Below are 12,112 nucleotides of genomic sequence, written 5' to 3' on the forward strand. Positions count from 1 at the left end.
GATAACTGATTGCAGCGACACACAGTGCTGCCACCACCGAAACACGTCACGTATGACTCAAATAACGCGGTCGTAACGCCGCTCAGACCACTGACGAAGCGCAACAAGGAATGGTGTTGGAACCGAATGGCAACATTATCCCCAGATGCTATTCTCCATGGGTCATTGTCGAAATCACAATCTTCTCCGCTCCAATTGGCCCAGAGGGCAGCCACAGCCTCTTCGACTTGGAATGCCAACATTACACAATTGAACACTATGGCTGAATTTGACGTCTAGGATAGCACAGCCAGCCCTGGTTTAATTTTGGTGCACCGAGTTCAGAGAAGGAAGTCTCATCCGCGGTACGGATGCTCAGCAAGCCATATCGTAACTTGTTTCAGAGATTTCTTGCTGGTATTGTCTTGGTGTACTGATACGGAACAAATGTTTGGACAACCGGTGAGTACGTGAATGTTTGCCTGCTCCTTACTGGATAAGGTAAAGCTTTATCCTGTCAAATAACGTATTATGGAATACTGGTATATCGAAAACAGATGGCGCCATCTCGTGACTTGGGCCACTAGGGCGCCAGAACAACTGTAATGGCAACGACTATGTGCTACCAATCTGGTGGTGCAAAGGCGTTGGCAGCAACATTGTCTCCAAGGTATTGTGGGTGATGAAATAGCATAATTGCTCTACCTGCACTGTTGCCGTCTCCGGTGCTCCCGTATTCTGTAACATGCAATATGTTTACAGAAATGATAAAGCTGTCTAATGCATACGAGTGCATGAATTCCCTGACAAGGTTTGCTACACTGAGTTTTCGAACCACTTTTAAAAACAAGCAACAATGGGAAGCTGTTGACAGCTTCACCTTGTGTTTACATAGTGAACTGGGCACAAAGACCTGCAGATAACTCTTTCCCTACCATGGGGAAAATATGTTTTTTGTATGTTATGGCAGATGGTTTTTTTTTCTGAAGGAACTACTGCACTCAATAATTAATGTAATACATAAACAGAAAGCAAAATGAATACACTTTTCATGCATAAATGTTTTATTAACGAGATATATGTCATAAAAAAGATATAAATTGTTAAAATCAAGATTGTGCGATAAAATTGAATAAAGCTTGTAAAGACACGCTTGTATCTACTAGGAAAAAACGTTACGAAAATTATGAGATATACAAAATGTATTGCCGTCTGTTAGGCACTATCTCCGAAAAATTTTTCATTGAACAGGTATTTCGCTACAAAAATGTAACTGCAAGCACTAGTTGGGCGTGCCGGGCTGCGGCCGCCGATGTTCCGGGCTGGTTTGCGTCGTCGTCGCTTTCAGACTCAAAGTCCGATGAAAAGTCCGCATCCTCCGACTCGCTGCTATTCGATGTATTGACAAGATATATCAGCTGCAGAGGCAGCGGAATCGCGATATCTGCGATCTCCCGAAGCGTGCGCGCTGTTTCCGGAGCCGGACATTTTTGCGTTCTGCTTTGACGATCGCGAAACTTCGGAGCGCGTTTAAAAATCACCGCTTGGCGGGAAAAAGGCGAACTGCTTAGAAAACTGAAAATATAGTTCTCCTCCTTTACGTTCGATGGCGCAGTATGTACGTGGGCGGTGCGGAGGGTCTGTGAGCAGCGCGGAAGGTCTTGAAATCGGCGTTTCAAACCATCGATAGCTGGCGGCCATCTTTTCATTCTCCTATGACGATCGCGAAACTTCGGAGTGCGTTTAAAGATCGCCTCGCCGGAAATAAGCGAACTGCTTAGAAAACTAAAATATAGTTCTCCTCCTTCACGTTCGATAGCGCAGTATGTACGTGGGCGGCGCGGAGGGTCTCGAAAGCGGTGTTGTAAAGCATCGATAGAGGGCTAACGATGCCCAATGGGCGCGGTATGGAGAGAGTTAATGAAAGTTGTGCAGGTTTCTCCAATCTTTCTAAATCATCAAAAGTCGCTCTTGCATGTGTACGTGCATGTAACAAGAAAGACAGGGAGTAGGTGTAGAAAAAGGAAATGACACAACAACAGTCCTTGGACATGTTTATTGGATACACTACGACAGACACGAGCCAATCTTGTGGCACAAGGAGGAACACGCAGTTATTCGGAGCAGCTCGTATCATTGTGCCTCTCTGGGCTTTTTTTAACACAGTGAGTTCTTCCCGAAAACTGGGATTTCTTATTTTCTCGAAGTTCCTGAATGGGTGCAGTGTCATTTGTGCGATATTCTCCTCTCTTTGGTGACTGTTACGACCGCTAGTCACAACATATTCTTCTAGCTTTCATTCAATTCATAAAAGTTAAAGAAAAGGAAGAAAGTGGCACAGTGTACACCAATGACAATGATCCCGCATGCCGCCTTTAGGGCATGCCGGATGTTTGTAAAGATCCTAACAATCAACATTCCAGAATGAAATAAGAAATTGGCAAAATAAATAACTTCTAGGTGACCAAAAAGGATTCATTTGATCAAACAGCAAAAGGCTAAAACTTAGAAAGTCATTAACCCTAAGGGCAAAAATAAATGAATTTGTAGAGAAAGCATGTAGAAACAATCCACAATTTGTTCTACGAGCAGCAGAAAAAGCGCCACTACTACTATGTGTGAGTTACAATAATGGCAATAATAACGATAACATTTTTAAATAGTATGCACAATGGAAGATACTTCTAAAGAGCACTAAAATGCAAGAACATATAAAGAAGGACACAAAAGGAACTCTCTCAGATTGCTGGCCACCGATTGGTAGTGCGACGACATAACCACATGCCAACGAACTTGGCAATCACTGCACGTCTTGCACTGTGTTAAGCTGCACAAACACCCAGTGGCACTGAATTCCCGTACAACACGCATCCACAAGGCGTGCGAGTTTATATAGGGCACCACAGATCTCTCCCAACGACTTTTCACCATACACTTTTGACGAGCACACAGTAAAACGAAGAGCCTATTCATTTCTCGGCGTAACACGCTTATGTCACAACCTCGTTTTCTTTAAGTATGTCAGTGCGTAAGGGTCGAGGAGGCTATGGGTCGGCCGTTGTACGGAGCCGGCGAAAGAGAAAACCACTACGTGATGATATGTCCCTAAGAAGAAGCTCTCGAAGGCCGTGACATGCAACCCATGATTATGTGTTGGCTCACCGGCGAGTGTCTCCAACAGACCATGGAGAAGCCCGATTCCTCCACGGTCGAAGTCGAGGAGGGGGAGTTGTTGGAGGGGGAGAGATGCAACCTCGAGAGAAGACTTCGTCGTGGTCAGCTGCCACACGCAGCAGCACCCAAACACTACAGCTCTAAGTCACGTGCACAGTTTATGTACAAAAGTGCGCAGGCCAGCTCGTTAGAAAGCAGCTCCTTTTTTCTACTTCTTCTTCCTTGATAATCGAAACGAGCGGGTGCAGAAACGCAAAGTAAGCGGGGAGCACACGCAAGTCGGTAAAGCTGTCAAGGTGTCTCCACTCGCTCTCGACGTGACGCAAACTAACGCCGCTGCTTCTGGTAAAAATAGCTACCTGGTTGCAACTTACAAAGGGCTTCTCTGTTAATGTAACAGAATTGCGCACACGTACAAACCAGCTTCGGACACAAAAGTACAAACACAGCTTCTCTCTTTCTCCCCCGCACACCACAGGCATGCTTCGTAAAGAAAAAAGCGGGGCTTATACCGCAGTTTCGCGCGTATAACCCACCCCCTGCATGCAGCGCCACAAACACTTCAATTTCTTCAACTCTTAAAAAAACAGATTGGGGGATGGGGAATGCTTATATACTTGTGCAAATAACTTCATACAATGATTGGATCTTAGTCAAAAACAACCATCAACAAATAATGGAAGAAAGCAGTGCTCCAGAAACAATATACCTTTATAATGCTATGTCATCACGACATTGCTGGTGCTCTGCACTGAAGCATGAACCAGTTATACAATGCTCTAACGCCACACAACAAGGATAAATTCACATACTACTACTCGCACCACCACTTTGTACTTAAGCTTCTTGAATTTCTGGTGTGGGTAATACGCGCGAAAATGTGGCATGCTGTGCTAAACAGAAAAAAAAAAAAAAAAAAAGCTGGGCTGAACAACCCATACACTTGTACGTTCACAAGGCAGATGCTAAAAAAAAGCTGCAACAGAAATAGCAGATAGGTAAAAAGAAGTGTTCTACCACATCTACAGTACACAGAAAAAAATGCACATTCACACAGATCTGCAGGCCATAAAAGTTCATTCTCATAGAAGACTGCTGTAAAAGGCAACACAAGAGAGAAAAAGTGGTAAAAGTGTATAAATAACAAGAGAAACAAAGCATTTGTAAGAAGGCTTTAGCCTCACAGTAAGAAAAAAATTTGCTCGTCACAACTATTTTCTCCACGCACACACAGTTACAGCAAGCAGGCTGCCTAAATTGAAATAGTGACCTAAGTAAAAAAAACGAGAGTGCACAATTCATTACAAACAAGACTGATGCAAAAGTGCACGCCGCTGCCATATCTACATGTGACGTGGCGCCATCTGTTGACATTCAGCAAAACAATGCTGTCATGCTTGCAGCACCACATGATGGAACTTGGTCAGAGCGACAACTTCAAGCTAGTCTTTAAGAGATGAAGTTCACAGCCCCTGGTTGTTTTGGCCAAATACAATGGCTCGTGAGGCATGTCATCGTGAAATGCAGCAGCTCAGAGCCTTTTGTTAATCATACTTTCAACAGACGGGGCCACATCTACTATTAGACACTGCAGCGGTGTGCCCTGTTCAATATCGTTCAGAACTGCTTGACAATCCAGGCCTTTGTTTACCGATTTTTCTGTTCACCCTCAATGTTTCACGGAAGTCAACCTGCACTGCAAAGCGATCCAGGGTTTGCAGAAAGCGAGTCAACTCGTGACCATTCTCGTTTCAACCACGAAAAAAATCGCAATGTCCTTTCCACGGCATCAGTTCTCCTTGACCATGCATGACCCGGGTGCACATGACTATGTACAGAAAATCGTACTGAGAGACACTCCCACGCTCCAAACACAATATAAACATATACCAGTGTGTGATGCTGTGATGCAGTATGATACAATGAAAGATGACGACGTTAAAGAAAAAGCCTATTGAACATTATATTAGCTTGGCGCCTTGCCGCACGGATGCGATTTGTGCTGTGCAGGCCCCGCGCAGAAGAATGCGCTTAAGCGTGTGCTGGGAAAAACAAAGGCGTTAATTGTGGACGCTGAAGGAACACCACGGAAAGAACTAGACGCAGGGGGGCGAAGAAGAATGGTCAAACTCGAACCGAAGTGTGAAACTCTTATTTTCTGCGCCTTAGCTGACGGGGTTGCCGACGAAATCTCGCTGCTATTGCCTTGACGAATATCTGAGCAACAAGGGAGGGAGGGGGGGGGAGAACAAGAAAAAAAAAAAAAAAAGGCGCTGGCTTGCAGAGGATGCAAAATAATGTGGCGTTGCCTTGAGGTAGGGCCATCAGGAGGGGGCTCGTGCTTTTTTTCATAACACACCAGCAGATTTTAACTGTGCCCCCCTCCCACCATTTTGCTCCGACCATCTTGAGCGCTGTGCATCTGTAAAACATTCATAGAGAGGCATTGAAGAGAGTAAGACGAGTCTTACTGGAGGGCAGACCTCTCTCGGTTTCTTCCAGCCGACTCCTTTTCCCTTGAAATGCAGAAAGTGGTTAACCTGAGTGACTAGGAAGCCAGACGACACCGCTCGTCTTCTATTCCTCATTGATTGCCGCCTTCTCTGACCATTTAGGATACATTTTCTTGCCCCCTTTTGCTTTTGCCTGTGACACAGCAGCACACCCGAAGGTGCTGGGGCACTCTTTCCCATGACGCTGCTTTTGCTAGTGAACACAGTGGTGTTGCTAATATCCAATGTTGCGAGCTAAGCGATTTCGTTACTGCCCTTTGGGTGCGGGCACAGGTGCAACTGACAGTGAGAAAGGCTTTAAAAAAATGAGATCGTACTGGTGGGTGCTCCAAGAACGGCAGGCGTTGAAATACTATCGAATTCAGGAATGACACAAGTGCTCCCTAGGCACAAGACCGAAACGGACGCTTAAAAAAAAAAAAAAAAAAAAAAAAAAAAAAAAAAAAAGAGCTGCAACACGTTTCACCTCGCTTCGGGACAGATCCAAATACAAGCTTGTCAACATAACCCCAGTGAAACATTTTGTACGCTTCCCAACAATCTGTATGTTTTCCATACTCTTCTTACGGAAATGATTCGGAAGCGATACGGAATCCACAATTGACGAGGAAATTTGTGTGCAACGTGAACGGAGAAGGAAACTAAACATAAAACTAGAATCTCACAAAGGTGCAAGTGTTCATTCAGTCTGTGTGCAGTGTGAGGAGGGATGCCTCCTGAACTGCACCAGCACTTTTCCAACACATCCAGCGCGCACTTTTTGTCCACACAGCAGTACATGCCCGGACTGCACAGGAAAGCTTGGGGAGGATCACTTCCGCAAGGAGCTCAGCTTGTTTGCGGGGCTCTCCGGTTCAATTTGCATAGTGGTCAAAGCTGCTCATGTACTCTAATGCAGCTCTGTAGCAGAACTGGTACTGATCCTGCAAAAAGAAAAGAAACACCCTGTTCAGTCAGGTGATCCTATTTACGATGAGTCAAGAGCTACAGAGCATATGTGAGATTTCTGTTCAGACAAACATAATAAAGCTCAAATTGTAATTGATGATCTTAGCTGTGTTGTAAGTCAATTCAATTCAGCTTTATTCAATTCTGTCAGATGATAGGATGACGATCCTGTCTGATTCCCTCATAAGTGCCTTATCAGTCAGTGCAGCTGACTATAAGTACAGTAATCTATTGAGAAACAAGGAGAGGTGCACGAGCATGTAGTCCTTAGGTTCCTGACTGCCTGATCAATCTGTCTCATCAGTCAGTCCACCTAACCAGAAAAGCGGTCATATTCAGAAACAAAGCAAAGGTGCTCAAAATATGTAACTCTTATCTGTGACTCCCCGATAAATTTGTTTGTCTTATCGGTCAGTTCAGCTGCCCAGAAGTGTATCGAATCTATTGAGAAATTAATCAAAGCTCTCAATAACGCAGCCTATCTCAACAAGATTCATCTTAAAAAAAAAAAAAAGTTTACAGCGTATACAGAAGAAGGACCCACAGTCAAGAGACTGTGAGGGAAGCTCCCATTGCAAATGATAAGAGGCAAGTGCCAATTTGCAAATAGAAAGCGCTTAATGATGCATTATCAATACACTGCATAATAAAGACAACTACAGTCATCGACTGATAATTCGAACTCGACAGCGACTGCCAAAACATCCGAATAATCGAGAGTCCGAAATAGCGGATTCGCCCAAATATAGGGTACCTTATTTTACAACTGACCAAAAAAAGGTGCGCCATATTCTTGGATCACCACTTTCAGAGACACCTTCATTTGGGCGTGGCTACAATGCAAGGTGCATCGGCGTCTAGGAGCAACGTCACTCTAAGCACAGTGCCAAGCAGACTACTGTGTGGGAACGTTGCCGCTCATCAACGCATCGGGTGCTAGTCAAGCAGTCGTGCAGTCGAAGTCCGAATTATAGCACGATGCGTTGTAAGGTGTCAAATTTCAGTCATCCTTATGCTAATATTAAGTCTACGGGGCCAGTGGGGGTGTGGTGGGGCTCTTCGAACAATAAAACATGTCCAAATAATCGGTTGTTGACTGTAAATACAAAAAAAAAAAAAAAAAAAGAATGTTGAAAGCGCTCAATGCCAGAAGTGAATGCACTGAACAAAATCTAGGTCTAAGCTAGAAAGTAGAAAAACACATTTTAGGCAAAGTACCATATTTATTCGTTTATAAGGTGGCCACGATTATTAGGTGAAAGGTGCGGGCCCCACCTAGTTGGGGGAACCAAGAAAAGAAAACACTTCAGTATGCAAACCAATGTCACATGACAGATTATTCGGATTCGGCGGGGATTGCCTGAAACATTGAATTACTAACCAAGCTAAAACACAAAATAGTGCCCATGAAATAGAGACAGGAGTTTCAACATGTGGAGTGCGGGTGAAATGCGAATTTTTGCCTTTTGATGTGGCTTTTGGCGCCCGCTGCTGTAAGACCACACTATGAGGCATAATCCATGCTGCCATGAAGTCAAAGGCAAAATTCGCGTATAAGGTGGGGGGGGGGGGGGGGGCGGCGACTTTGAGGTCAAGGATTCTGGGGAAAAATCTCGCCGCCTTATATTCGAATAAGTACACTGACCTCTCCAAAAAAAAAAAAAAAAAAGATTTAGTAATGTAAAAAATGTATCACAGAAAAAAAGTTTTTTCTGCCTTTTCTTTACGTGTTGAAATATACGACACACAAGTGGTTTCTTTCAGACACGATTACATGAACCAGTGCCAACACATAAGTATAACATGGTATCACAAGTAAAAAAAATGTAATGAGCATTGTATATAGATAAGCAGAACCGAAAACAAATAGAAGGAAAAGCAAGGTTAAAAGGTATATCGTTGTCATACTAGGAAAGCACGAAGTCATAAAAAGCAAATGTGATACTAAAAGTCTGCACAATGCACAAATGTGGTGACACAAGTGCAAGTAGTGAGCAGCGATAACAAGTTTGGGTCACTGACCTCACTCTGGACCATGCCCGGGCGCTGGGTGCGAAGTGTGCGCACCGTCTGGAATATGTCTAGGACACCCTCGCTTTGCAGGCGCTCAAGCACAATGCTCAGCGTGATGAACACGCCTGTCCGGCCAACACCAGCACTGGAACGACAAAGTTGAAAAAATGAATGTAGGAAGATGGGAATGAATGCTTTCGGAGCTCTTCCAGTCAACCAATGTTAAAAAAAAGGAAAGAAAAGAACAACAGCTTTAAAAAAAGAAACTGCTGAAGAAAGGAAAATGCCTTTTTGCCCTCCATCACTGGCTGGCATGATGTCAAGCCTTTGTTAATGCCAAGTACCAGCCCCACTCTGTAATGAGTGATAGGAAATGAATAGAATTTAAGGAAAATCATATATCTAGCTCCAGGAGCACTTGCTTTGGAGTACCATACTTCTGTATATGAAAGCTTGTACAGTCAAATCTTGGTACAGTAGACTTTCGTTAATTCAATCCTGGCCAAAGGTTCTGGCCGGAGCTCACGTATTTCTATAAGCTTAAACTTTCATTGCTTTGATCCAGCCTTCGCTTTCATTGTAACTTTCATTGTAATAATCTGGCCTTCACCAGATTATTCAAACTTCACCAGTCAGCAGGCTGACCCCTACGGTGACCCCAATAGCGACCCATTTACTGGCAACGTCTGTCTCGGCAGAGCTTTGAGAACAGTGAATGTGCTGAACACACGTCAAAATCTCCCATTCAAAACACCTATATTTGGCCTGCCTAGGAAGATTTTCAAGCAATAACAGTAGCTCACAATGTTCTATTACGGAATTTGCCCCATTCTAATGTCCAGCTTTCTTTATTTCCAAGAAAGTTAGACTGAAAACCGCTTAAGCAGCGTTCACATGCTTTGCCTCATAACACAGCTGCATTGTGGCAAAACTGACTTTAAAAAGCTTGCCACCACTGAGCAACACATTAGACCCATGCCCATTTTTCTTGCTAAAAAAATTGGGTGTGCGCTAGATTTCTGGTTTGTTTAGGAGCTTTAATGTTATTTCTACATTAGTTTTCCACTTTAGACTCATAGAAAATGGTCACAAGTTTGATTTGGGGGCTTGCTAAAATTGGGCAAATACTGCCAAATAAATCAGTAGTGTGTTTTGCAGTTTTTTTTCCCCCTCTTAATTCGATTAACCAGATAATTCAATAAAGTTTGTTGGTCCTGTCAGAGTCAAATTAATGGAAGTAAACTGTATAACAAACATGGATATATTGAATTATCAGATATATGAAAGGAAGCTAAAACATTTCTTGACAATATTAGCATGTAATGAATGCATGCTTCTAATGACTATTGGACATAATGAAGGTATTTTCATGTTGGATCTGACTTCATTCAACTGTAATGACAAGCCAAGTAAAGGAACGCGGAACCGATCACAATGCACAAATGCCCACCTGCAATGGACCGTGATCGGTCCCTCCTGTCCAAATTGCTCCTTGGTCTTGTGCACCTGGCCGAGGAACTCGAGGTACCCTTCGGATGTCTTCGGGACACCCTGCTCGGGCCAGTCGGTGAAGTGGAACTGCCGGATGGTCCGCGATTGGCCGTCCTGCATCGAAAGGCCGCAATGAGACTAGCAAGAAGCAGGCACTGTACAGACCTGCCAATTTAAAACTTGAAAAATACTAAAGACTGTTTCATTACTTGGGATGGTGACTGTTAATTAAAAATTTTGCAGACCGTTCTGTAGGGATGCTGTGAACAGGTTCTTTGCTCTATATTCGCAGTGAGAAGCATCAGCGCCACTTACAGAATTGTTCATAAAATATATTCACGAAATATTCATGTACAGTGGAATCTCTTTGATATGATCTTCATGGGAACTGGAAAATAAAGCGTATCACTCGAAAATCGTATCGTCCAACGTATTATCCAACTAAATTGTATTATCGGGAAAATTAAAAAAAAAGTATCATCCCGAAAAACATATTACGCAGGATCGTATCAACGAGGTTTCACTGTACTGGCAATCGAAATTGTCGTTGCCATTATACCTTGGTTCTACACATTGGTGTTGCTGCTGCACAGGTTATGTCTGTATAATTGATGGACCAGAAAAATCAGACTATAAAGAACTGGCAGGTCACTGTGTTTGTATTTTTGGGGGAATAAGTGATACCCTAAAACAGATGCAAATGAAGTACTTTTAAGTTATTTGGTGCAAATACGACAATCACAAACAAGACCTAAAAATCAGGCATTTTACAAAAGAATTGTAAATGTTGGCAGGTATGACTCCAGTATTGGCATCCTATGCAATCCCTCTGCTGCCAAAGATGCTGAAGCATTCAGAAGTTGTCACAGTATTTGCACATACAGTTAAACCTGCTTATAATGAACCTCCATATAACGAATTCCTGGATGTAACAAAGTTTTTCTATTCCCCGCCATTACTCCATAGAGGCACATGTATTTGAGACCTCTACGTAACGAAGTGGCAGTGGCAGACCCCCTCGAAATAACGAATTTTTCCCGCCGACAACCTAGAGATTTCGCCCCAAATTTTGTCATTTTTGCGCGAGCAGCAACCGGAAGCACCTTCTCCGCCACGACGGAATGTGAAGCGGCGGCATCACGCTCGAATTCACGGCGACTGCGAGGCGAGAGCGAGCACACGTGTGCGTGCGTGCGTGCGGCCTGCATCCCTCGACCCGGCAATCTTGCCTCTGCGGGCATGACCTTTCCCCCTCTTTTCATTCAAACCTGATCCCGCCGCTTGCTGCAGCTGGCCTAGCCCGCCAAGCCGGCACTCTCCGGAGCAGCATTGTGCTCACTGATGTACGAACGATCAGTGCTGCCGTCCATCATGAACAAACAACAAAGCAAAATCACGCAGTTTTTTGCCGCGAAATAAATGTTTTGGGTGAGCTCTGCCGTCTGTTACCCTTTTGCTTACTTATAAGCGTTTCTTTTTTCGAATTTTCGTGCCGAATCTATATATAACGAAATCCTCTTTATAACAACAAAGTTTTTCTGGAATTTGTCAATTTCGTTATATCCAGGTTTAACTGTAGTACCACTGTCACCTTCTCAACTTTCACTTCTGCTTTGAATACCAACATATGAATAACTTTGGGACACAGTATGATTCATGCTTAGAAAGAATCGATAATTAGTATTCATGTCACTTCTTCAAATGGAACTTCACAAAACTCATACATACACCAATAGTAACTTCACTGCACACTATGATTCCCTCTTAAAAGGAAGCAAGAATTTTTTTTTCAACTTCACGGATATAAATGGATATGATGCGTTTAGTAGACACAATGATAAAATATATTTCACCAGGCCCTCATGCAAAATCTGATCTGCAACAGGGCTGAAATATCGGACGATCAACGTTTCTGACTCCCTAGAGAATGGGAAAACATTCGAAAAATAGGATAGTCCGGCAAAAACGAATGCATGCCTTTCACTGTGCTTAAA

General features: G+C 43.5%; 1 protein-coding gene across 4 annotated transcripts in view; it reads right to left on the reverse strand.

Annotated features, from left to right (window-relative positions):
- Nucleotides 1-2,021: 2,021 nt before the first annotated feature.
- Nucleotides 2,022-12,112, reverse strand: part of LOC119434041 (tyrosine-protein phosphatase Lar-like) — a 99,520-nt gene continuing 89,429 nt past the window's right edge. For all 4 annotated transcript variants that reach the window (XM_037701344.2, XM_037701343.2, XM_037701346.2 and 1 more), the window contains 3 exons: nt 10,078-10,232; nt 8,637-8,772; nt 2,022-6,589 (listed from right to left, as the gene is read on the reverse strand). In XM_037701344.2, coding sequence (XP_037557272.1) covers nt 6,521-6,589; nt 8,637-8,772; nt 10,078-10,232 — 360 coding nt within the window. In that variant the 3' untranslated portion in view covers nt 2,022-6,520. The remainder of the gene's footprint in view (nt 6,590-8,636; nt 8,773-10,077; nt 10,233-12,112) is intronic.

This window comes from Dermacentor silvarum, chromosome 11 (assembly GCF_013339745.2).
Source record: "Dermacentor silvarum isolate Dsil-2018 chromosome 11, BIME_Dsil_1.4, whole genome shotgun sequence".
Classification (NCBI taxonomy): Eukaryota; Metazoa; Arthropoda; class Arachnida; order Ixodida; family Ixodidae; genus Dermacentor; species Dermacentor silvarum.